The 26,678-nt window shown below is 41.3% G+C and overlaps 2 protein-coding genes and 1 non-coding gene across 8 annotated transcripts in view; 1 reads left to right on the top strand and 2 right to left on the bottom strand.

The window, feature by feature from the left end:
• Positions 1–7,383, top strand: part of Aggf1 (angiogenic factor with G-patch and FHA domains 1) — a 29,743-nt gene extending 22,360 nt beyond the window's left edge. Inside the window, exons 12-15 of one of the 2 annotated variants that reach the window (XM_020177885.2) lie at positions 2,163–2,290; positions 4,046–4,145; positions 5,490–5,692; positions 6,432–7,383. In XM_020177885.2, coding sequence (XP_020033474.1) covers positions 2,163–2,290; positions 4,046–4,145; positions 5,490–5,690 — 429 coding nt within the window. In that variant the 3' untranslated portion in view covers positions 5,691–5,692; positions 6,432–7,383. Of the gene's footprint in view, positions 1–2,162; positions 2,291–4,045; positions 4,146–5,489 lie in introns of both variants that reach the window. The other variant, XM_020177883.2, reaches the window with a different exon arrangement.
• Positions 7,384–16,517: 9,134 nt separating this feature from the next.
• On the bottom strand, positions 16,518–26,672 carry Zbed3 (zinc finger BED-type containing 3). Of its 5 annotated transcripts, none has more exons than XM_074077252.1 (4): positions 25,826–25,962; positions 22,683–22,782; positions 20,401–20,539; positions 16,518–17,685 (listed from the first exon to the last, which is right to left on the bottom strand). In XM_074077252.1, the coding sequence occupies exon 4, from the start codon at positions 17,662–17,664 to the stop codon at positions 16,984–16,986; it is 681 nt and encodes a 226-aa protein (XP_073933353.1). In that variant the 5' UTR covers positions 17,665–17,685; positions 20,401–20,539; positions 22,683–22,782; positions 25,826–25,962; the 3' UTR covers positions 16,518–16,983. The 5 variants fall into 5 exon arrangements, with proteins under 5 accessions (XP_073933353.1, XP_073933355.1, XP_020033477.1 ...); XM_074077254.1 differs by lacking the exon at positions 25,826–25,962 and adding an exon at positions 25,128–25,754; XM_020177888.2 differs by lacking the exon at positions 20,401–20,539 and having other exon boundaries at positions 25,826–26,672.
• LOC141424565 (small nucleolar RNA SNORA47) lies at positions 20,279–20,415 on the bottom strand. The gene has a single exon (XR_012449463.1). It is a non-coding gene; the product is annotated as a small nucleolar RNA SNORA47 (small nucleolar RNA).
• Positions 26,673–26,678: the final 6 nt, after the last annotated feature.

The raw sequence follows: 26,678 nt of genomic DNA, 5'->3' as shown, positions 1-26,678 counted from the left end.
TATTGCTGGATCAAATGGTAGATCAATGTCTAGCTTTTTAAGTAGCCTCCAAATTTTTTTCCAGAGTGGTTGTACTAGTTTACGTTCCCACCAACAGTATAAGAAGGTTCCTTTTTCCCTCATCCTCGCCAACACCTGTTGTTCGTGGTGTTGCTTCCTGTCATTCTTGAGAAAGGGTGAGAATTGCGTTGGTCCAAGACTTCCTGGCAAAATGCCCTACACTATTTATATAAACTTCTAGGAAAGCAGACTAATGTGTTGCGACAGAAACATCAGGGTTTTGTACAAGTAATGTGTACACTATTAAAAAAAAAAAGTAAATTAAAAGGTTCAGTGATTCCTGGACCCGGAGTAAGAACACACCGGAAGGGTCTGGATGGCCGCATACAAAGAGGTTCAGTGACACTTTTGGGGGAGAAGGATGTGTTTGTTTTCTTACCTTGGTGATAGGTTCATGGATATGAATCTCAGAAGTAAGTCATTGTAAAGTATGTGTAATTTATTGTATGTTAATTGTACTTTAGTAAAGCTGTTTTTAAAAAGTTCCATTTAATCTTATAAGTAGAACAAGAAGACAATTCATATTTCCTGTTTACTTTTGAGAAACTAAAACTTAGTGTCCCAGCTACTAAATGTGATAGAATTATGGAATCTAGATAATTGTCCAGTGCTTTTTACACTTCATGAAGATGTCAAAAAAGTTGTTGCCAAGATACGTTTTTCTGCACAGTCATATTTTTTGTTGTTACTGTTGAAGTAGGTCAGTTTGGGAGGGAGACAGACACACAAAGAGAATAAAATGTTTTCTCAAAAAACTTTAACACAATTTTTGTATTGTCTTCTGAGGAGGAAAACTTGCTAGGATAGGTGGTTCTGTATTTTTCTTCTCTGTTTAAAAGTAAAATTAAGTGAAAACGTCTCCAGTACTTTACTTCAGTTGCTCTACAGTCCTTAACATCTCTGGATAAATCATACTTTTTATGTAAAGATCAGAAAAAATAGAGGAAAGAAAGCCTTTGGAACCTCAAGCTGAACTGCCTGCTTCTTCAGTGTGTCACGGCCACCCCTTGGTGTATCTTTATTCTTGAACCAGTCATACTGCAGCAGGTTAAAAATTATGTGTGTCTTCCCTGGGGCATTTTAAATTTCTTTGCATTCCATTACCTAGCATGGAGTTTAACACACACTGCTCAGTAAGTGTTTGCTGAATGGCAGATGAGCAATATAAATGGAGTTGTATTGAAGCAAAAAGTTACTATCATCAGGGTGAACCTTTTTCTCATAGTTTAAAAACTTTCTGAGGAGAAGACCTGAAAAAACTGACTAACCTTATCCTGTGGAAATTTAGGGAGGAAGTGGGCTCCAGGTAGAGAAATAGCAGATATCAGTGCTCTGAAGCAGTGGGCTTCTTGAGGAATCTAAAGAGGTCAGTGCACTGTAATACAAAAAAAGTGGGGGAGGGGAATGGTAAGAGACTGAAGAACTGAAGGACAGACTGCAGGAGGTCCCAAAAAGTGGTCAAGGAGACACCTCTCCTTCCCAGGAAACCTCTGTCTGCAACTGAGAGACATCTCTGCCCCCAGGCAATGCAAAAAAAGGCTGTAAAACCCAATCCTTAACTGGACCCATGGGATCACCAGGTTCCGGGTCCCCCTGCATTCTCCACTATGTAGTCTCTTTCTCTTCTCTTCTCTACAAATAAAATCTTTCCGACCTCTGCAAAAAAAATAAATAAATAAACAAAAACATTTCTGTGTTTTTCCCTTTTAAAAAACAGTATCAAATTATTTTAGGTTCTTTGGAATTTCCAGTTCCTTAGAGAAAAGGGGGAAATGAATTTTTCCCCTGCTCCCAGGAGTTCTGTATTTTCCTTTCAATATGTAGTTCATATGACAATGTAAGAACACAACATTAAGTGAAAATGTACCGCATCTTCATCATGTTAAATCTCCTTACTGTTTATGTCATAGTACAACTTGAAATAATACACAAATTTTAAAGAAGGTAGACTAAAAGTATACTTAACAGTCTTTATATTATAGCTTGCTTTATTTTTCATTTGTAGAAGCCACATTAAACCCTATTTGCTAAGTAATGCACATGTATAGAAATTATATTTTAACTATTTGCTTTTTCTGAATGAATATTTTGTGTTTATTAAGAACACAGACTATGAAGATGAAAAGGCATTGAAGAATCCAAAATATAAAGACAGAGCTGGAAAACGCAGGGAGCAGGTTGGGAGTGAAGGGACTTTCCAACGAGATGATGCTCCTGCATCTGTTCATTCGTGAGTATTGAGTCATATTGCTTGAGACATTCTTTGTTTCTTAATTACATTCACAGGGTAGTCTCACTTAAGGACAGTGTATTCTGACAGGTAGCTTTAAAGGATAGCTGGACCAAGATAGAAACACTAAGTCTGTTTACTCTTTGTTCTAATGTTAGCATATACTCACACACATACTTAAACGTGAAATATATACATGACTAACATTCTAAACACCTAATCATGTGACTATACTTTTATGTACTATGTATCTAGAAGCCTAGGCTAACTAGTAAGAAATTTTGGTATGGGCTGTTTTTTGTTGTTTTAAATGACTATTTTAGCATTCAAAAACTTTTGTTTTTATTCATTGTGAAATACTCTTTTTATTTCACTTTTTTCCTTATAAAGTAGCTTCGATAAATGTGAAAAATATAGTTTTGATGCCTATAATGAGACAATATTTCTGCATTAAATTATATTAGCTCCATTTTTTCATACTAGGTTGAGCCAAAGTTTAATCTTTCATGCAGAAGTGATAAATAATTTTACAATTTTGATTAAATATCGTATTTCACTGATTCCAAGGTATATTACTTGTGATAGTTTTACCATTACAAATGGCAGTAATTTTTTTTTAATGGTGCATAAAACCACAGTATGTCTCACAATTCATAAAGTCAGATTTAATGAATCAGTGTTTCACGTTAGATACGCTAAAGCAGAATGACAATCTTTAAATTGAGTATTTTTAAAAATAATTGTTAGTAACTGAAGATTTCATTAGAGTTAAATTAAAAGGCAGAAATCCAAAATGAAACACTTATGCTGACATTGCTTATTAAGGAGCTAAATTAGTGTATTTTGTAGAACTGAAAAGATAATGAAAAACATCAGATCAAAACACTCAAATTAGCAGAATGTAAAATTGTAGCACAGAATGCAAATAGTGAATGAGAGGCTTTCTTTTTCCTAATTTTACTTTTTTAAATTGATGTATAATGCATGTACAGAAAAGTGTACAAATTTTAAGTATACAACAGTAATATTAACACATGCAGGTTACACATAATAGATTAATTTCATTTACTTTAAAATATTTTAAAGTGGAATAATTTATTTATTTTGTGTCTATAGTGTTTTTTGTTTCACATGATTTTGTTCAGCAGTTTGTTTTCATTGCTGCAAAATACTCTAATGGATTACCACAATTTGTCCCTTTTACCAATAATAGACATCTGGATTGCTTCCAAAGATTTGCTGGAAGAACATTATTGTACACATCATTTGGTGCACATATACATTCTTTTGTGTTAGGTAGCATATGTAGGGGTAGAAACTTTAGTAGGTAATGCAAACAGTTTTTTTTCCTCTTTTTTAAATGAAGACATTTTAACTGGTATAAGAACAGACATACAAACCAGAGAGACCAGAAATAGGGATAGTGTATAAGGTCAAGTGATTTTTTTGACCAATACCTAATGTAATTCAATGGGAAAAGGAAAAAGTAGTTTTCAACAACTGCTAACACTGTTGGATATCCATGTGCAAAAATAGTAACTTCTATCCTTACACCATAAAAAACATGAACACACATTGGATGATAGGTGTAAATATAGGAGCTAAAACTATAAAACTTCTAAATGAAAATCTAAGAGATTGTGCCAACAAGTTTTTTTGAAGTAGTTGTACCAATTATTTTATGCTCATGAAATTATAAATGTGGCCTAAAAGGTCTTTGAAATAAATTAGTTATCATCTTAATTTTCCTTCAAGTGAAATTACTGATAGCAACAAAGGTCGGAAGATGTTGGAGAAGATGGGTTGGAAAAAAGGAGAGGGCCTGGGAAAGGATGGTGGAGGAATGAAAACTCCGGTAAGACTCGTATTTCCTTTCATGCATTTGTTCTCAGAGCAGACATTAATGTTCCAGGCATTGCCTTAAATACTAAGTATATAGTAGCAAGTCAAAGCAGATGTGATTACTGCTTTGTGGCACTCACAGTTAACAGTGTGTATTTTTTCGGTATTTTATGTTTTGGGAAAGCTTCCTTTAGAATTTTTTTCCTATATCAGGCTATGATAGTAAATCCTATTTCCTGAGCCAAAGGTTCTTGTGTGTCTGTTGTTAAACCCAGGGCCTTGCATGTGCTAGGCAAGCATTCCGTCACTGAGCAATATCCCTAACCCTTATAGTTGTTTTTAGTAAGTCCTTACTATGCTGATACTGAACACTGCAGGAACAATTAGTGTTAGTTTACAGACAGGAAGATTCTTTATTAGCTGGAGAATCTTTAGGTTCAAGAATCAGAGCATGTAACATGCAACATAAAAGAATAATGTCTGCAAACAGTACTGTGGTTTAATTCTGTAGTCCTATAGTTCATAAGATATTACAGTTAATCTCTTTTAAAAAAAAGAAAAAAAAAAAGGCCTTATAAAGTAACCTGACCTTAGAGCTTCATGATTACTAGGTACCTAAAGAAATAGATCATTGTGAGTATATCAGTTTTGTAGGATGTAAAGAAACCATTGTTTTGTAATCAGACCTAGATCAGAATATTATATGGGCTCTATCATTATGTCTTTGGGCAAGTTTGAACTTTACTTTTCTTATGTTAAAAAAAGGATGACAAACCCAGGTGCTGGTGGCTCACACTTATAATCCTAGCTGCTTGGGAGGCTGAGATCCAGAGGATAACATTTTAGAGGCCATCCCAGGCAAATAGTTTGAGACACCCCATCTCCAAAAAATAACCAGAACAAAATGGACTGGAGGTGAGGCTCAAGCAGTAGAGCACCTGCTTTACACACATGAAACTCTTGAGCTCAAATCACAGTCCCACCAAAAAACAAAAAAAAAAATGAGGGGGAGGGGGATGATAAGAACTGTTTTTCAAGGATGTTCTGAAGATAAACCCCCTGAGCATGGTGCCTTACATATGCCACTCAGTCACTGTTAGTTTTTAATGTTCTCAAAATCATGGGAAGCCCTTCCTCCTCTTAAGAAAATAGGCAGAAATGTTCTCTTTATGATTCTCTGTGTGTTGCTAGCACTAGAACTCAGGCCTTTGTGCATGTTAGGCATGCATTCTACTGCTGATCTATATCCCCCTACCCCTTGTGATGCATAATGCTTAGCATTCTTGTTTTGAAAATAGCAGATTTCAGTGTGTGTTTAAACTCTAACATAAGTCCTCTGCTGAATAATTGCTAACAGATTCAGCTTCACCTTCGGCGAACACATGCAGGCTTGGGGACAGGTAAGCCATCCTCAATTGAAGATGTTCAACTTCTTCAGAGCAAGAACAAAAAGAACTGGGACAAAGCTCGAGAAAGGTTTGCTGAGAACTTCCCAGAAACTAAACCTCCTAAAGATGCACCAGGGACCATGCCTTGGGTAAAAGGGACTGTAGAATGAAGGTCAGTCAGAATACGATTCAAGTATTTTTTTGTTTGTTTTGTTTTTTTAAGAGTTTGAAAATAATTATTTCAAAAAAATTTTCTCTCCAAAAAAGTCACTGGCATGAGGGTACTGTATCACAAATTACCCTCTCATGATTCAGAAATATGTAATAAAGTATGGTTTGCAGCTTTTAGAATACTTGTTTTTTAAACTAATAAATAGTAACTAAATCAAGTTATGCAGTAAGTGGAGTAAGGTTCCCAGAGCATGGATGGAGCTTATCAAGTGTTATTTTATCTTGTCGTTTGAAACACCTACAGAAGCCACTAGCCATGTAAGCAAAGTTCATATAACCACTAATGACTTAAGTATTCATTTTTCCTTGTTTCCATATATTCATTATTATGACAGCAAAAGAAATGTCAAAAGTTTTTAAAAACAATTCTGACTCTGTGTATCCTTGTTTATGCCCTTTAGAACTTAGATTTAAAAAAATGCCAAGCAAACATGGGAAGTGGCATGAAAATTTTATTATCCTTAGCTGAAGTAATATTGAAGAACTAATGAAGAGGTGACAAGTTGTAGAAAATTAGTTTTTTATTTTCTTCTGTGAAGAATCTGTTGATTTGTATTACATATTCAGCATTTACATTGGTTTGTTTCCTAGATGATAAAATATTTAGATATGAACAACTGAATACAGTATTGACATATTTAGTGTACTGGCATTTGTAATTTTGATAAATACCATTGCAGGCAATGGAGTTGTGCCAGAGAAATCTGATTTCTAGCGCTGATTACCTTGCCAAGGTCTCGAACTCAAGATATTTATTGAATATGTCCTGGGACACAATAAAAATCATTTAAAAGACTGATTTGTTGAAGCAGTGATTTAAACATATGGTCTAGTTTGAATTTGCATTCAGCCAGAATTATTGTCTTTGAATTTGTGAAGCTATGGCAGAAGACTAGTCCTCTAGTGCTAGAGAAGGTAGTATGGCCTGCAGGTACAGGTTACTACTGCTCTTTTCCTTTCTGCCAACTGTTCACTGGGAAATTTAACACTGGAATTGACCCCTTCTGACAGTGAATACAAACTATAGCTCCCACACCTACTATGAAGAACTGTATTCAAGATTTTGAAATAAGGAAATGAAAATTCTGAAAATAAAAACTATACAGTAGAGAAGATAACTTAGGAAGTAAGGCTACCAATATTACTGACCCATATGTGGTTCTAGTGCTGGTGCCCTGGATAGTAATAATGTAAGACCTTCAAGATGGATTTTGCTTCTGGTAGATCTCACAGGATTAGAATATGACTATAATGTTCCTTTTTTTTTTTTTAATTACACCAGGGAAAATATTTTTCTTAATTTTTTTGCTAAGAAAGCAGAACTTGAAAATGGTGATAAAAATTGAAATACATGTATTACTTGCATTATTAAACCCCTTTGCAGATCCAAAGTCTCAGGGCTATACTGTATAGTGGTTAATGTACTGAATAATGTCTGGGTCTATTTCCATCTGTAAAACAAGAGTAATATTTATTTCACATGTCTCTGTTGAAGAACAAATGAGAAAATGTATGTAATAATCACTTTGTAAACTGTAAAAGTAGCACAAATGTGAGCTTCTATTTAGAAGCATAAATGTGAGTTATGTACAGTTTGGATTATGTATAAAATTATATATGTTTTATGTGTAATGTTTTAAATAGTAGTTTATTCATACAGTATAAGTTTGCTAATTTAATAGCTTTTAAGTGCTATTTTAAAAAGAGCTACAAGTTGCTGAATTTTAAGAAATCTCCTATTTTTGCCAGAACATGAGAAATTGGTAAAGTTTAGAACTGAAAAAAATCAACCACATTAAAATAACAGAAGCTGTTTTCTGATGTTGAGTAGATAGGGGAAGCACTCTTATCCTCAAAAGGTAAGGAACTTTTTTCTGCTTTTGAAACAGCCTTTACTTCTAGTGTTAATTTTTATTCTGTTTGTGAATTTACAAAAAGTAATAGTTCACCTTCCCATTTTTCATGCAAAAGATTATTTTTAAATCTGGCATATTTTCAGGGCAGACTAAAGAAGATAGGCATCTCAAACAAGGGAAAGCAGGAGATGTCAGAGATTGTATAAAGGCCATCCTATAAAGTTGTGGGATGGAGGAGCACATGTGGCAGGGTGCCAGAGCACATTTGGACCCAGCCCACAGAGGTGTTCTAAGGAACAGTCAAAAGCATTTTTCTTCATGTTTGGTTCCGGAGGACATTGCTTATCACTTATATTCTGCTCTGAATCTTTGGCTTAAAACATTTCATTTTTTCTTTTTTAGACTTTAAAGTAGAATACACTTGGATTTTTTAAGGTGAGGTGTTTCTGTGTTCCTGTGTATGGGGAGGCCCAGGCTTTTTCTTGTGCCTCCCTGCTTTACTTATCTTAGTGTTAGCTTGTGGCCTTGTAGTTGCAAAATGATTTTTAAAATACTAGCCATCATAGTCATCTCAAACAGGAAATATGGGGTAAGAGCAATGCACAGTGCCATTTCTGTTTTATCAGGGAACAAAAGCATCCTCAGAAAATGTTATCACTCACCAGTTGGGTTCCTTAGCCAGAACCACATAGCATGGCTTCCTGAAGGAAGGACATTATAAAAGCAGGCAACAAGGTTGGTCACAGTTGGCTTAAGACAATCGTAAACCATCTTTTAGGGCTGAGCATGTTGCCATTGGAACACAATTGGGATTCCATTGGAACACAATTGGGATTCAGTGGACAAAGCAGAAGCGAGCAGTAGACATTGAATAGGCAGATAACTGTTGGCCAGGTAACTTAACCATTCCATCAGTAGAGACCAGGGGAATTGGTTAAATTGTGATGCATCCTTACTATGTAAAACTGTATAGTTATTCAAATAAGTAATATGGGATGTTCTGTGCTGTGATACAGGAGAATATTCTGTTACAACTTTTGTTTTTGTGGTGCTGGGGATGCAACTCAGGAACCTTGCACATGCTAGGCAAGCACTCTATCATTGAGCTATATCCCCAATCCTTAAGTTTTTGAGACAACATTTTATTAAGTAAGCCAGGCTGGCCTGGAACTCATGATCCTCTTGCCTCTACTTCCCAAGTGCTAGAATTACTGGTGTGTGTCACCACACCTGGCCTGTCAGTAGTATCTAATTTTAAAAAGATTATAGTATGTATATCATAATGTCATTTTCATTTCAAAAACAGTGAGAGATATATGTTGAGTTGTATCCAGGGAGCAGGCAGACTCTTTCACTTCTTATTTTATTATTTTTGTATTTGAACTTGTTTTTTTGAGACAAGATCTTGTTATATCACTCATGCTAGCCCCTAACCCAGGGTTCAAGGAATCCTCCTGAGCAGCTGGGGCTACAGGTGTACACCACTGCATTCAGCTCTATATTTAGCTTTTAAAAGTAAAATGGTATAATTGCATGGTTAACTGAATGGTATATGTTTGTAAACACACACACACACACACACACCTTGGATTCCACATTGCCTCAGAGATAAAAACCAAATGGTTATAGGCAAACAGATCATTCCCCACCCCTTGATTTTTATGCAATAACTTTAGCTTCATATGGAACCTGTTTGGAAGCTTGAACTATAAACCAGATCAATAGATCAATGAACATTTATTATGGTTAAGGGCATGAGAACTGGAATCACCACTTTGGCTTCCTAATGTCTACCTCGCCAGTCCCCCTTACAACTGTAACTCCTAAGGCAATGCCTGTAAAACTGAAAATCTAATTGTGACACATCATCTGTTAATGGGTTGTGTAATTTAGTGATTGGATCAGTGATTTGAAAAACGAGTTTTAAGTGAACTTATGACAAAGTACTAGTATATAAAATCTTTGTCATGCTGGGCATGGTAGTGAGCATATGTAGCCCATTGCTAAGTCAGGCATGGTTCTAGGCACTAGGAATGCAGCAGGAAGCAAGACTATGGTCCTGTTTATGCTGCAGGCAATTAAGGACCTAGACAGATGGACAAATATACTAACCACACTAATTAATATATAACTGAATGGAAAAGCTAGCTTTCTTCATTCACCTTGGTATTTCATTGCTCAGCAACCAGACAACAAGGACAATTTGCTGGAATATTATTAAATGTATTTAAACATGTGACAATGTTATTACTTAGCTTCCAATTGTGAACAGACTTCAGAGGGCAGAAAGGTTGCCAGCTCATTCATCTGATCATTACATATCTTGACCAAAAGCCTATGAGAATATATGCTGAAAGAATAAAACTCTCATTACCATTTAATGTTTTTCATTAAAGCCTCACTTTAATACTGAGAAATCAGATTCCAGAGAATGTCATAATTAAGATTTTCATAAAAAGAAACATTTAATACTATTCAAATATATAATGACTCCCTGTGCTACCTGAATTCATTCACATCATAAACCAACTAAAATGGGCTTTAATTTCTACCATGACCATGCTGCCTTTACTTAACCTTAAGTTACAATGCCATCAAAACCAATTTATTCACCACACAAGAATAATTATCCTGGCTGTATTGTAACCTCACCTTATTAACCAGAAATATTAATCTGGTTAATCATCTACCATATTCACCCCACTGGGCTCTGAATAATTGGCCAGCTATTTTTTAAAATATTTCCCTAGAAAGATGAGTATTTGTTAATTTTAGGATATTTTAAAAAATGTGCTGGAGACTTCAATGGCCACTGTAAAAGAGAAGTTTCAGAAAGGTTTTAAGCATGGAAGCATTTTTGGATAACTGTATATAGTCTTCAGGGGTGACTACTTTGAATGGAAAACTACCTCAGATGGATGGATTGTTGTATGTCCCTTGTAAGATTTGTCACATTCTTAGTCCCAAGTACTACTGAATTTTGATTGAAGCAGCTGATTTGGTAGTGGGAAGGAGAATGACTTGGCAAATCTTTATGGCTTGTGTGCAGCTACTCTCAGTAATGAATCCCCCAAGGGAACTGGCCCTTTCTGAAGTTCATAGGATTGGTTTTGAGCTCCCTTCAGATAAGTAGGAGAAATGGAAGTCATACCTCAAACCATACTTCAGAATTTACCTAAGTAATACCTTTCTTCTTAACCTGTAGAGCATGTGTTATCCCATTTTATAGATGAGGAAATCAGGTTTCAGAGGGTTAGTGTGGTTGCCAAGATTAACAACTAGCAAAAGTGGCAGCAAGCCTAGATTTTTAAAATTTATTTTTTGTGGTACTGGGGCTCAAATTCAGGACCTTAAGCATGCTAGTCAAGTGCTCTACTAAACTGCAACCCTAGCCCAAGATTAGATTTTAACTCACATCTGATTCCAAAGTGTTACATGCCACCACAATCTTCCTCATCAACCAAACCTTAATAGGTGCATAAATTCACAAACGTTTTCAGAACTAAGGAGGCATTCTTGACACCCACCTTCCAGGTATCAGCTCCAGGAAAATCAATGAATACACCCTACACCAGGCAGAGACACAGCAGGCACTGATATAAGAAGGGACAGATCAGCACCCCTACTATAGTGTTAAATTCCAGGCTCACCCATCAGACACATTTGCCATAGTCCTCAGTATAGTGCTGTGGTAGACAGAATAAATGCACTGCCCTCTAAGATGTCTGTATGTCAGTATTTGAGCATCAGTGTTTCATGGCAGGAATGGGGAATTATAGTTGTAACCAGCTGACCTTAACATAAAGAAAGTGTCCTTTAAGTATGGAAGAGGGAGGCAGAAAAGTGCAGTGTCAAAGATTTGCTTGGTCCTTGCTAGCATTGGAGTAGAAAGGGGCCACAAGCCGATGTATGTGGGCAGTCCTTAGAAGATGAAAAAGGCAAAAACAGATTCTCCCTTGGAGTTTCCAGAAAGGAACATTTGAGATCCATTTCAGACTTACAACCTGCAGAACTCTAAGAAAAGTTTGTTTTTTAGGTAGTACTGGGGTTTGAACTCAGCCTAGCACTTGCTAGGCTGGTGCTCTGTCACTTAGAGTCATGTTTCCATCCCCTTTTTGCATGAGTTATTTTTCAGAAAAGGTCCTGTGTTTTTGCCCTGGCTGTCCTCCATCCTCTTATTTATGCTTTCTACAGTAGCTAGGATGACAATCACACACTATACCAAGCACAGCTTTTTTGTTGAGGTGGAGGTCTCAATAACTTTTTGTCTGGGCTGGCTTTGAACTGTGATTGTCCTGATCTCTACCTCTAATAGCTGGCATAACAGGTGTGAGCCACTGTATCTGGCCCAAGTTTGTATTGTTTTGTCACTAGAATGTGGTAATCTATTAAGTCAGCAATAGAAACTAATATGAAGACCAACCTCGCTTCCTCTGGAAAACTTGTCCACCCCCAAACATGGGCAGTTCTATGTGCCCTGCTTGCGTGGTGCTGAAGACAAAAGTGAGTGTAGTTTGGGAGTGTGCCCAGGACTGCTGCCCAGTTTCAGTTGTAGGTAGTGAGTCTACTGTAATTAGTGCCTTAATGCTCCTGTTAGTTTTAATGTATTTTTTATTTTACTAATAAGCTTGTGTTTGTGACTCTAAACATTTTCTTCTAAATCTGCAGTTAACAAAATTCAATTAATCTGAGGAACTGATTGACTAAAATGTGGGTTTATTTTATTGTATTTCCTCCATTCATAGCAGTTTAGAGCCAAAGTCCACCTTTAGCTGGAGATCACTTCATCCACTTTCCAGGCAAAGAAACATGTTCAGGTTCTGGAAGGGTAAAAAGGTCAGAAGTCGAATGGAATGAGTCCATGGCAGAAAAAGAAAACAATCTCAGAAACAAAAAACAAAAGCCTAGTGTTTGAGTTCCTTCTTTTAAGGACACAGTAAAAGTGGAAACTCAGCCGAAATCAAACCCTTCCTTGACTCCAAGGATGACAACTCAGGTGCTAGAAAGGCTACCCATTTCAAGTTGTCATTACCTGCTTTTCCCACATGCCCTTCTCCCTGCCAGATAACAGCCTGAAGAATGAGCAGGAACTTTCATCATGGCAGGATTAAGGAGTTCCAGGCCACAGGTTGTACCCCTGTTCCAACTGCCCACCTTTCCAGTGTTTATATCCCTCTCAACTACAGCTCCAGGGTGGTGCCATCAGTAAGTCCAGTCATGGATATCAGGAGCCCTGATGATACACACAAGGCATGTCACCATCACCAGTCAGCTGTGGTAACTGCCTATGAGCAGTCTGCCACAGCCAGAGAGGTTGATTCACTGCCCTGATTTCACCTCTCAGTTTATGCCTGCGTCTTTGCCAGCTCAGATGCTTGGTCCTGATAGACATTGTGCTTTTCCAGGTGAGCAAGGAATCCTCAGGACCAAAGAGGCAGACTGTCTGTTGAAGAAGCTCGAGTCATGTAGTCTGGTACCGCCACAATCTCCTGAGAGTGTACAAATCACTCTGGCACTCATTTTCCTGTTCTGTCAAATGATGGCGTTGGATAAGGGCTACATTTCTTTCTTGGCTTTTCTGGAAATGTTGATTATATCCATGCTTGGGTTCGAGGTTTTGTTTGACTAAGGGAGCCAAATGCTGAAAGATGATTTGTTTGTAAAATGTAAATTAAAATTTTTTTTATTATAAAAGCCAGCTCATGCTTTTACAAAACATTACAGTGCAGAAGTGTGTAGCGCAGAGTAAAACCTCTTCCCTTAACTCCCAATAGCCAGTACTCAGGCAGTGCTGGGCCCATTCTTCTCTTCAGTCCCCAACAGGGCACTCAGGCTCCCATCAGCATTCTTTCTGTAGGGAGCCGGTAAGATTCTAAAACTGAATCTTTGCTTTATTTTAATGGTTCTGACAACTGGTGAAATTGAAAGAGTAACATTTATAAAAGGTTTTTTTGCTTTTAAAAATTCAAATTCAGACCTTATAGCCTGACTTTTAAGTCTACATGAAGTTCTAGTACTTAAAAGAAATAACTTACACTGTTATTAGAATAATGTAAAACTTGCAAAAGACAAAAGAAGGCAGCCTAAGTGACAGAACCAGGAGATTGCTGTTCTTCCTAGATGGCAGCATTGCATTACATTACTTGTATAATGACAAAATAGTTCCACAAAAAAAAAAAAATTCCCTACAAAGACATACTAGAATAGTTGACTGGGTTCAAACCAAATAACCTAATAGCTGGTACTTTTAAAATCTTCATTGGCTAAAGAGCCTTAGCAAATCATTACTACTTCTGTTTGGGCTATCTTTTTCTCTCAGGAACTTTACTCAGATAAAGACAAATTGTATTTCTATTACAGAAAAGTAGCCTGTATAAAATCTTAGACTCAGTGGATTCAATCCCTCAGATATTTATTGAGCAGTTATTACTTGCAAGACATTAGGCACTATAGGAGTGGAAGGATGAGTAAACCACCCGCAAGGGCTCAGGGTCTTGTAGGGGAGGTAAGGTAAGAACCCACATGGCCCTGTGCTGGATGGCCTATTCTAAGTAGGGGTTGTAAGACACAAAAATGCTAGGAGAGTTCAGAGAAGTAAAGAATGCCTCTAAATGAGAGGTCAAGGAAAGCTTCATGGTCTCAGATTTTTTTTTTTGTTTTTTTTTTTTTTTTGTAGTCCTGGGGACCAGGTCCTTATACATGCTAGGCATGTACTCTACCACTGAGCTGTACCCCCGGTCCTGGGTAGAACTTTTCACATTCAGAGGTTGAAGGGGCTTTTTAAGTAGAGGGAAGGCAAACTCAGGCACAGAGGTGTCAACAACAGGGCATGAGTGGAAGGAGATTGTCTAGTTTGGCTGGAGCATACACAGAGGCAAGGGGACAGATAAGACTGGCACAGGTGAAGGTGGGAGACTCGAATGTAAGGGCCACAGAGTCAAAGCTTGGGTTATAATGAGTAGGTGTAGATGATCTGGATGGCTTTTAAGTAGGAAAAGCAGTGGAATCAAGATTGACTTAGGACAGTTTTTCGGCTTTGACCAGGTTGTTTAGACACAGGGAAGGGGGACGGGGAAGATAAATCCCAGATGAATGATAAATGGATGTTGAGCCATGGCATCAAAAGGAGGGCAAGTGCAATATTTCATACAAATAGACTTAGTAGAGCAGGTACCTAAGATTTAGTAAGACTGGAGTTTAAATTCCACTCTGCTACATAACAGTTCTGTGAATGCAAATATATTTAACTCCTCTGAGCCTGTCTCCTTATCTACAAAATGAGAGTATGTCTTGAGGTTGCTGCATGACAGGGAATTATTGTAAAATATTTGGCACAGCTGTTACACATGATGAATGCTCAGTAGCTATAAATGTCACTAATTCCTGTTAATTCCACTAACTAGAAATGGAGTTAATAAGAAAATGGGGGCTGGGCAGGCACCAGTGGCTCACACCTGTGATCCTAGCTACTCAGGAGGCAGAGAGCAAGAGGATTGTGGTTCAAGGCCAGCCAGGCAAAAAGTTCTCAAGACCCTGTCTCAAAAATACCTAACACACAAAAAAAACTGGCTGGTGGAGGAGCTTAAGGTGTAGGTCATCAGTTCAAGCCCTGGTACCAGAAGGAAAGAAAGAAAAGGAAGGAAGAGAGGGAGGGAAAAAAGAAGGAAGAGGGTGTAAACCCACATGGCTAATGGAAGTGCAGCTCTCTCTTGAGGCTGACTTGACTGCATTTGGATCCCAGCACTCCTGCTCACCAGCTGTGATCTTCCACAAGCTACTTAGCCCCTCTATAAACTCACTTTTCTTAGCTGTGAAACAGGCATAGTTTGACACCTCCCCATGTAGCGAGATAATACATGTAAACTCTGTGCTATGTGCCTAATGTACTTTCAGTGACTGGAAAATCTAGCTGTCAGGTGAAGGGCACAGAGCAGAGTGGAGTAGGTTTGCCCCTTACATTGATGGTGCAAGATATACAAGCAGAGGGAGGAGACATGGAATAGGGACTAGGCATGAAGGACTAGACCCCGGGAGAACACAGGAACTGCTGGCAGAGCTTTTTGTAGCTCCACAGGGAGATGAACAAGGAGTGGAGTTTAGAAACTGGCCCAGGAAAATCATCAGGCAAGTCCAGAATATAGGTGGATACTTGAAAAAGTGTTACAGAAAACATCAGTTCTAGATTAGAGAAACTATAGTTATAACCAACACTAATGTATGAACCTTGATTGGATGTGGTTTTTAAAAAAAAAATCATTCTTGAAACAATTGGGGAATTTTGGTTAAGGACTCCGTATAGAGACTATAAGGCAGTTATTGTTTCTATTCATAATGTAATGTGGAAAAATGTCTTCATTCTTAGGAGATACATGCTAAAATACATGTCATTGAACACACATGCGTAGAGAGATGTAAATAAGGCAAAATACTACCAATGAGTCTTAAGTGGAGGATATGAATATGGGTTTTCATTGTAGTAGTCTTTCAATGTTTTCTGTAGGCTTGGAATTTTAAAAAAAGGAGAGACTTGAGGAAAAACTAGGAACCCAGTATACACCAGGGAAAATGAATTCTTAGGAAGAAAACCACGTTTCAGGACTAGGGTTGCGCCAAGCCATAGGAGGCCTACCCATCCCTGAGTTCATCCCCCCTGTACCACCAAAAAAAAAAAAAAAAATGCATTCTACCTACCAAGGGAGGGATTTCAAAGGAGAGATTGAGCAAAATAAAGGCTGAAAATCCTATTTGCTCTTTGAGAGAGGGTGGTGACTTGGAACGCGTGGAACGCTGAATGGGAGGGTGACCAGTGGTGAAGGAGCAAAAAGTGTAAGTACAGGCCACAAGGACTACTTGACTCTTCGGAGCTGAGAAACTTCAGCACAGGGAGACTGAGCATTGCTGGGGAGGGGAAGGGAAGGGAGTGAGGCCAAGCAGGAACAGTAATGGAGCAAAGGCCGGGAGTGGCATGAAAGATGGAAGGGATGACCCCTGTCTTGCTAGTAAGTGTGAGGCAGGAAAGTGGGGAAATGGCTGAGCTGCGTTGGCACTGGGTTGCACAGCTCAGCGGAGTTAGAACGGGGAGGGGGACCCCGGGACAGCTGCTGAGTTCTAGAGGTGATGGGGGAAGAGAGTAGTCATAGGAACTAAATGTCCCCTTCTCAGACCCTTAGGAAAGGAGGACGCCTCTATCTTCATTTCCTTGTCCCCGTTAGGCTGGCTCGGTGAATAGGCACATGGTGTGATGAGTCTGGGGTGTGCAGAAGCTTCTGTGCTTTCAAGGTCACCGGCCCTACCCGGCAGAGGCGGCCGGGGGTCTGGGCCGCCACCACATGGAAGGCCTCACAGCCGACGGCGTCCTGGGAAGGCTGGCCGTCCCCTACAGCAGGCCCCTCGTGACCACGCAGCCGTCCCTGTCGTCGCCCTCGGGGTCCTCCTTGGGCGGCGGGGCGGGCGCGGCGGCCAGGGCGTCGTCGCGGCAGCCCAGCTCCCGCAGGCGCGCGGTCAGCGCCTCGCGCTCGGCCTGCAGCTGGCGGCGCGCCTGGGCCGCGGCGCGCTCCTCCTCCTGTAGCGCGCGGCGACGGCGCTCCAGGGCGCGCTCGGCCTGCTCCACGGCCGCCTCGCGCCGCTCCAGCTCGCGCTCGCGCTGACTACCGCGCACGGCCAGCGCGCCCATCTGCTCCAGCAGGCGCGCCCAGTCGCCCTCGGCCGCGGCGGGAGCGAGCACGGGAGGCGAGCAGGGCCCGGCGGGCGGCGAACGCCGGGGGTCGCTCTTCTCCAGCTCCCGCCGGTGCGCGCCCCTCAGGTGCCTCCACAGCGCGGACGTCCCGGCCTGCAGACCCGGGCCGCGGCCCACCTGCTCCCCGCACAGCCGGCACGTAGCCCAGTGGCCCGGCCGATGGCTCGGGCGCGCCGGGGCCAGGTGGAAGTAGCCCCAGGCCTCGGAGTAGGGCGCCCCCAGGCGGCCGGAGGGCGCCAGCGCCAGCCCGGGACACCGGCTGTCCTGCGCTGAGGCCGCCGCGCTGTCTTCCATGCTCCCGGCCGGCTCCTCACTCCTCATTCCTCATTCCTCCTGCGGCGTCTGCGCGGGGGAGGGAAGGGACTGCCGTTAGACACACAAGCCCTGCCACTGTGCCTGGCCTCCCCGTGTTCTAGACACACGGCCCAGCCAGCCTGCAGCGCCCACGTCTGAGAAGCGCGCCGAACCTGCCCAGCCCTTCTTACACCAGGCACGCCCTCCACAGCAGCGGTCCCAGGGGACACGCGGCCGTGCTGGGATGCGACAGCTCCCCAAGGTCCTGCCTAGCTTACTTAAGCTGTATTTAACCCGTCTTCACTGTCTCTGAAAGGGTAAGGGTGACGCGCGCTCCTCTATCCTGTGCGTGTTACAAACTTCAGCAATGAGCAGAAAAACAAAGGTTTGAAAATAAAAAATTGTTTCTTAGACTTTAAGACGTAGAAGTGCCACGGGTGAGCAGCAGTTTTAAGTGCTCAGTGACTGGATTCTTTACAGGTATAAAAATGCCTGTTTCGTGATTATAAAAAATAATGCACTTGTAAAAAAAATTGGCACCGCCGGAAGCCATTCAGAATATGCACGCTTAAGAAATAGCAAGGTACAAAGCAGCTTCCTAAACTTCAGTTCAGATGGTAGGCCATGTCTTGATGACCGTGGGGCTCCTGTCGCTGCCTCAACCGACCCAGGTTCCAAGGTAGAAACACCGCGTGCAGCGTGACTCTGGATTCGGCAGTGTTCGGTACATTGTGGGGACAGACAGGCCTGAGCTAGATGCCAGGAGTACTGACTAGTGCGTGTCCTGCTGCTGCTCACGTTCTCTGACCCTTTCATGAGTGCTCAAGACATAAAGCAAATAAAATTAGCATAATTCTTTATTACTTATCTTAGAACTAAATGGCCCTCTATCTCTATGGAGGATAGAAAGCTTGGCCTAATTAGGGAAGAAAAAGAAATTAATAGTGTTTTGCTTTATCTAACAAAATGTGTTAAAGAGACCCAAAGGTAACATGACAAGTATTTTCTATTAGGAAGGTAACTCACCACTGCAATAACCTATCCAAAAAGGGACATTTAAAAAGGTGTCATTTGTTGTTTAGGAAATATGTTTACAAAAGACCAAATGTATGATTCTAGACAAAACTTGTTTTGGAATTTTAAAAACAGTAAGAGAACACATGAAGGCAAAGAGTGCAGGAAAAATAAGCTACTATAACAATGGTGTTTAGTGTAAGCTTTCAATTCAATTGTGAACAGTCTGGTTACAGGTGCATTTTCTCAACCTAGTTGATTCCTTTTCCACAAAGTAAGTTCACTCAGAATCAGGCATGCCATTTAACAGATCCCTCACATTAAAACAAAACAAACAGGATAATGAAACCACCAGAATCATCAAAAGAGAAATGTATTGGGCCTCTTTTTGACATTAAAAAATTGTTATCTATACATCTTCTGACACACAGGCATTGATTTAAAATATGGTTACTCATGCCTGTAATCCTAGCTACTCAGGAGGCAGAGATAAGGAAGATGGTGGTTCAAAGCCAGCCCTGGAAAACAGTTCCTCGAGACCCTATCTGGAAAAACCCTTTACAAAAAAGGGCTGGTGGAGTAGCTCAAGGTGAAGGCCCTGAGTTCAAGCCCTAGTACCATAGAAATAAATAAATATATTAATAAAGTATGGTTACTCGTGGTAAGTAAAAGGTCTCTAGTAAGTAGTTCTACTTTTCCCTCAAGAGATACTAAAATGCTGACATTCCAAAAGTGGAAGTAGGTGGGATGAGGGGTTATAGGCCACTTTCAAGGAAGATTTTTTTTATGGTCAATAAATATGGCTATGTGACATTACAATTAGTAAAGAGAAAAAGATTTTAGCATTAGAAACATTTTAATGATCAAACTTGTTCTAAAATTTTTCCTGCGGTGTTTTTTTATTTTGTTTTTAAAATTCCATTTCCTTCTACATTGACTCTTATCTTTCCAGGATTCCTTTTTTAATTACTGGATATACACAAAGGTAGAGATACCATTCTAATGAATCTCTATGATTTAGTTCATAAATTAAAAAAGATTTAAACCTTTCCAATAACATCAAGACTATTGCTTTGCTTTTTTTGTTTGTTTGCTTGTTTTGTTTGGTGGCACTGGGGTTTGAACTCAGGGTCTACCTGCTTGTTAGGCAAGAGCTCTGCCACTTGAGCCACACACCACCCCCCTACCCTTCTTCCTTTAATTTTTTCAGATAGGGTCTTCAGCTTTTGCTCCAGACTGGCTTCAAACTACATTCCTTCTGATCTCTGCCTCCCAAGTAGCTGGGATTACAGGTGTGTAATATCGTGCCTGGCTCAGTTTGTATTTTGATAGCTGTCTTAAGTGAGGGGTTGACAGCTCCAAAGAATGTTCAGATTATCTTTCCTGTGCCAAAGTCTGAGAGTCATCATTGCTGATGTGCCCATAACAGTGCCAGAGGTAACCAATTACTTTCATCCTTTTACCTCCCTGCAAGATGTCTCTGGGTTTCTTTTAATTCTTGGATGCCCAGAATAGCACTGGACAGGTGAATGCCATCTGTTAGAAGAGTTAAGGGGCACAGGGCCAGAAGCACTGATTGTGATGAACTGAATGGACAGCTTCACCTGAGCTGGGGACAAGCAGCATCAAAATGTTGGCCAGCACAGCACTTCCCCTCCAAGGGTGGCAGAGGGACATCCTCTGTCTGAGCAGCCTTCGCTGTTGGAGGTCTTAACCAGTGGACTGCAGCACAGTACAGAGCTACCTCACCTTCTCAGACCTCCACCCTGGGCTGTGTCCTGACTGAACACAATCTTCTTTTCAAACTCCATATCCAAGAAGTGGTAGTCTTCAGCCACAGTCCTAACAGCCCAGCTCTGAAGACAGTCCCTGACTCATGCAACTGCCCCTGGAGTGCAGACCAAGAGAACCCCAATTCACCCATTTGACTTCTGGACTCTTCAGCCATAACAGAACACCTGGCTCTTACAAGCTGACATGAAAAAGACAAGCCAGCCAGAACAGTGGGCAGGATATGTGAGTAGGCAAATAACCCAAGAGCAAACATGATAGCCAGGAAATCTGAAAAGGCACACATCTCTTGTTTTTGGTGAAATGTTATAAAAATAGTAAGTTGTTATTTTACCTATCACACTAACAAAGGCCAAGAGGACTAATAGCCAAATAGAAGGAAGGCAAAGAAGGGTCTCACTCACACATTACTAGTGGAATTATGATGGCTTTTAGGACATGAATGTTAACTAAAAATAGGTGTATCTATTCTGCAAAACTAAAAGCACCAATACACAAAATCATGAGTTAGGATGCTTATTTTAGCATTGTTTAGAATGGTGAAAGGTTGGAAATGGGAATGCATAACACTAGAATAGCTGAATATGTACTATCTGTCCACACCAGAGAATATGATACATCCATTAAAAAAGATGGAAGCTGATAGATGTCCTAGAGGGGTTTCTGGAGCAACTGTTACAGGGAGAAAAGCAAGATGCAGAAATGTGTGTATTATAAGATCTCATTGTTATTAACTAATACATAGATTATAAGCGATATAAAGATACAGATGCTCTTCAACTTATGGTGGGGTTATGTCCCAGCAAATGCATCCTAAGTTGAAAATACTGAATGTAGAAAACGTATTAAATACACCTAGCCTATGACTTTGTAGCTTAGCAACATACACCATAGAAGATCAGTTGCTTCCTCTTAGGAAGGATCACGTGGCTGACTGGGACCTGCACTCAGCTTCACAAGAGCATCGTGCTACTCACTGCTAGCCAGAGAAAGATCAAAAGCCAAAACTCAAAGTATGGCTTCTAATGAAACCATATCACTTTCACATCATCATGAAGTCAAAAAATCCTACACTGAACCATCCTAAGTCAGGGACCATCTATATCTATATATCGATCTATATAGATCTATATATCTATATCTATATCTATATATCGATCTATATAGATCTATATATCTATATATCGATCTATATAGATCGATATATAGATATAGATATAGATATGAAGAAAATTAAGGAAGGAGACACTGATTTGAAGGTGTGGCAGCTATCATGGAAGGAGGGAGGAGCAGAAGAGGTAAATGCTACAACAAACGCTACTAAGAAAGCATGCACGTGATATGTCTATATATTTAGGTAAAGTGTGTGGCAAGATCTAGGCATAAATGAAAAGTAACTTTATAAAACAATCCTTGGCTCCTTGGGCGTATGAGCTCAGGCAGGGCCAGGCCAGCCTTATGGAGGCTGGAGGGGCAGTGCCAGGGGAAGCCTATGGCTGAGCCTTTTGGTAGATGTGCATGCATAGTGTGTGTGGACCTGACCCACAGGAAACCCACTGTGTGGGGTTCCTCAGTGCCCCCTGGTTCCCAGCGCTCTACCCAAGCAAGAAATCCTAAGCCAAAGGCACAGGGTAACACTCGGGGGGCACTGCATTCAATAAAATGAACCCAGTCCTATGTTTTATAGCTATGGCTCACTGAGACTCAATCTTCCGTCGAGGGAAGTAAGATGATCTGCCTCAAAAAAGGTGGCCGAAATCAGATGATAGCAACAATCTCACTCTTGGACTTCCCAGGACCATATAAACGTAAGGCATGACCACAAAGAAACTCCCAGAATCTACTGGTTATGTGTACCGATGTTGAGATCATGGGTGGCTAAAACACACTGTTCTGTTGGAGATTGTATTATTCAATTTAGGTCATCTAAATTGAAAGGATCCCCTCAAGGATTTCTTGAGACAAAAAGCAAACAAGAAAAGGATAATGGATCCCAGACCCTCACCCACACTCCAAATTTATTTTCACTTCCTAAATTGACCTCCATGTAAGGGAGGTAGTAGGAAGGCTACGATTAGCTACAGCCTGTGACAATGCATTACCCCTCAGCAATCACAGTGCATAGCCATGAATTGTGTGCTTAGCTAAAGAAGAAAATGAAAAACAGAGCCCCCTTAATTCTTTTTGAACATTTTAAAAAACCACCACAAAGATGCCAATGAACGTGGTATTTTGCTTACATCCATGTACTCCATCCAACCCTCTTGTTCAAATGCTCACTGTGCACCAGCTCAAGGTCCCAAGAAGAACACCGGTCTCTGGCTTCAGGAAGCTCACCACCTGGTGGGGAAAGAGATGTTTCCAACAATTCTGATAAAAGCCTGGTAAAAGTCAGGTCAGGCTTCACTCATTAGGGTGACTGTCCATCCTGGAGAAGGGGAGGGCATGGGACAGTCAGCTCCTTGGTGCTAAGGCCTTGGGAGTCCCAACACTCGAGTTCACACTGCTCAGCACCTCTTCTCTGCCCACCCCCACGGGAACATAACACACTGTCATCAACACCAAAACCCATTACCGTCAGGGCTTGATTCTAACAGTTTCCAATTCTTTAGCATGTAACTAGGCTTCTAAGCTCCTATTTTAGAATTAGATATCTTGAAGCTACATGAAAGCACTGCTAGCATGAAATTAACATTGGAAAATTATGAGTCCAATTTCAGGAGGACAGAAACCCTGAATAAAAAAATGTAGATTTTTAGGTATTTCTAGGAAAGGGAGAGGGTATTTCTATTGGTACCATGCCTCTGAACGCTCTCTGGCTGGATTTCATTTGGGTTTCCACTCTCTGGAAGGAGTGACAAGAAGTTGAAGCCTGGGGAAGATGATAAACCCACAATAATTTTCTCTCCATTTGAATCTATTTCTGAAGAAATTCTACTCTTCTTATAACTTATCAGGTTAAAGCCCAGATTCTTCCGTATGTTCTCCAAAACACCACCATAGAGACTACAGGAAGAGATCAAAACCTGTAAATATGGACACAAGGCATTGTAAGTCCCCAACTCAAATTAGCCTAACCTACTCCGTTTTGTAAAGGACTCCATCTTGTCTGGAAGGAAGGCTGTTTTACTTTGTTTTGCAGAACTGTTTTTCGGGAGTGGAACCCCACTTGCATCTTGTTGACAACATATTCTGATCTCATGATGTCATAGAAAAGATTGTACAAGCTAACAAACAACTACCTTGGAAAAACATTGAGAAACTGACTATCCCAACCAGAAAAAAAAAAAAGATGTCAACAGTATATTTCTTCTACATCTCAAAGGCTTATAAACCCCAGCCCTAATCTCATTCTGAGCAGATACCAGCGCTTTTCCTCCCTTGGAAAGTGAATAAAACTTTGCTTCTGCTTCAATTTTTGTTTTTCTGTGAAATCTTTCACACCCCATGCATTGGCCTCATGAATTGGGGACCTAACAGGTATGCTAGTGTTTGTCATGAGCCAAACTCAAATATTTCTACCATTAGCTAAAGGGCAGAGAAACACTATATCTCTATTAATCCTTTTTTGTTTTCTTATTGTGTTGGGGTTAAACCCAGAATGAACTCACATATTTGAGGTAAGCACTTGCAACCTCTAAGCTACACCCCTAGCCCTACCAATGTATTTCTTAAAAATGAAAACCAGGCATTCTGCTCTGAAGTGCGTTTTATTACAAATCCAGTTACTTTAACACATAGTCATCCTATGAACCACCCACAAAAAAATTATTTTATTATTTTATATTTTTATGCTTATATACTTAAAAATGTTAGGCTGGCTTAAGGCCAAAGAATCATACAGAGTTCTGTAAGGGAAATAGTAACTGAATTACAGCTCCATTTGTCCTTCTGTAGTCAAGGCCAAGAACTTTAGTTTAATTAGCCAGGCAGAACAATAAATAAATACGTGTTGGTTGAGCCTGGATGGACCTTACAAGAGAAATCCATACTACTATGAAATTCATGCAGATTTAATAGAAACACTAAAAACCATATTTTCACTTACCTCATCTACCAGTGACTTAAACCAAAGCAGAACACGATAATTAAACAAATAACAAGCTTGACAACTGAAGTGTTAAGGAAACCACAGTTTGTTCACCTGTTAGCTGCCAACCCTGGTGACTTACTAGTTTAATGCCATGTATTTGTCTATCTATAAACAGACTCAGACAACTAGAAAAACAGTCTGGAAGTATGAGATGATGTCAAAAAGCAAGTTAAAAATAACTCCAAATTATACAATGTGGATCCTCAGGTTGGGGAATAAAGGGTTAAGTGTGAAACCATTTATGAACTGTAACAAACTTACTGGACCCAAAGCTAATTACCCAGTGAATCAGAGATGTTCCCTAAATGTCGTAAGTCAAAGCCTTAGACATTTCTACCATTAGCTAAAAGGCAGCGAAGCACTCTATTAATGCATTTTTAGAAATAATGAAAATTGTAAAGCACTGGGCCTTAAAGTGGACCTTCATTTCAGACCTACATTACTTTATTCAACACATAGGGTTCCTAAAAATAAAGGAGGAAGTCCATTTTACCTTGCAAAAATGCATCATTTCAAACAAATTAGGGAGATTTAAAGCAGTCTTAACTTTGAAGGCCTCGGGAATTCAAAAGATTTTTTAATTGACAATTACCTGCCTTGGGCTCTTTGGCCATTTTGCACAATTTTCTACATTTTCTCTTGTCAGTTGCCTCAAGCTATTTTTGGCCAGAAAGGTGTCCTAATAACACATAATGCATAGTTAGGAGTACAGAAAGGGCTTCTTTAGTGATGTCTATTTAGTAAGCAGTTCTGCAACAGCGGCGCTCCAGCGCCTGGTCTTTGCAGTCTGGGCTAACAGAAGTTGGGCTGGTGACGGGCGCTCAGGTTTTTCTTTGTAGGAGGGAAGGCCAGTGTTTGGTAAAGAGGGGTTCTGCTTAGGGTCTGCAGCGCGGGGAGGACCGGGAAGCTTTTGTTTGGACGGCGTGGGGGAGGGGAGGAGGGGGAGGGGACCTGGTGCAGCCCCGGGTTTCGCTGGCTGGAACTCGTAGGGTCTCAGTGCAAAGTGGGGGACCGCTGGGAGGCGACTTTGTACCAGGCCAGGGAGAGGGGCGATGGCGCCCAGATCCCAAGTTTTGGGGGGAGTCTGTAGGAGGAGGTGGAAGAAGAAGCTAGCAGGGTCCCCCGCGTCGCCGGGTCCACACGCAACTGGAGCGACAGCCGTGTGGCGGCGGCGGAGCCCTCGCCCCTCGGTTCCCTGGGTCCCCCGGGGGCCCCTCGGTCCCCGCGGCCCACGCGGACGTCCCCGCCCCGCCCCCGCCCGCGGCGTCCGCGGGCTCTGGCCGCACTCACCGCGACGCCCGCCGCAGCCCCCCGCGCCCCGCGGGTCCGCGGTCACCGCTCCCCTCCCGGCTCCTCGCAGACATCTTGTCCAGATCGGAAACCTCCGCTTCCCGCTTAAAGACACAGCGCTCGATTCGCGCGCCGCGGCTGCAGGGGGAGGTGACGCGTGGCCTGGACGCGAAAGCGGCGGGGGAGTCGCAACTAGACTGCCCAGGCCCGACGGATGGACTTGGGTTCCCAGGGTGTTCAGGGCTGCGGTGACCTGGTGATGTTTACAATGTCACTTGCGTTGGCTTGCAAGACCTGGATTCCCGAGCGCCGTCCCTCGCGCAGATCGCACCCTCTCGGGCCCAGGGCGGCTGAGGTCACAGGTGGTTGGAAGGCGTCCCCAACCGGGGGCTGCCAGGGAAAGACACCAGCGCAGGTGTGCGCCAAAACACCAGCATGCGCGCCAGATTTGCCTGCACTCTGCTCGCACCTCAGTGATCTGCAGTAACAAAGGTCCTCCTGTCCAAAAAATTGCGTCAGCTGCAGGCGGCTTGGGCTCCACTCCACTAGTTTTCGTTACTCCCGGCTCTCGGCTGAAACATCAACTTTATTTTATTTTTGGAGGTACTGAGGTTTGAACTTAGGACCTCACGCTTGCTAGGCAGGCGCTCTACCACTTCAGCCACTCCGTGAGCCATCAAACTTTGAGACACCTCATTGGAGCACCAGAAAACCAACTTTGGAGGATGAGGGAGAAGGCCGGAATCCTAGTGTTTCTTTTTCTGTGATGTAAATACTCCCACCATGGCCGGTTGCAGTCTATGAACACGATAGCTACTAAGAAGTAGCTTGCCAAGTTCCGGGATGTGACCAG

This window comes from Castor canadensis, chromosome 6 (genome assembly GCF_047511655.1).
Source record: "Castor canadensis chromosome 6, mCasCan1.hap1v2, whole genome shotgun sequence".
Classification (NCBI taxonomy): domain Eukaryota; kingdom Metazoa; phylum Chordata; class Mammalia; order Rodentia; family Castoridae; genus Castor; species Castor canadensis.
The sequence above is the reverse complement of the archived record's forward strand: the minus strand, read 5'-3'. Positions and strand labels throughout refer to the sequence as shown.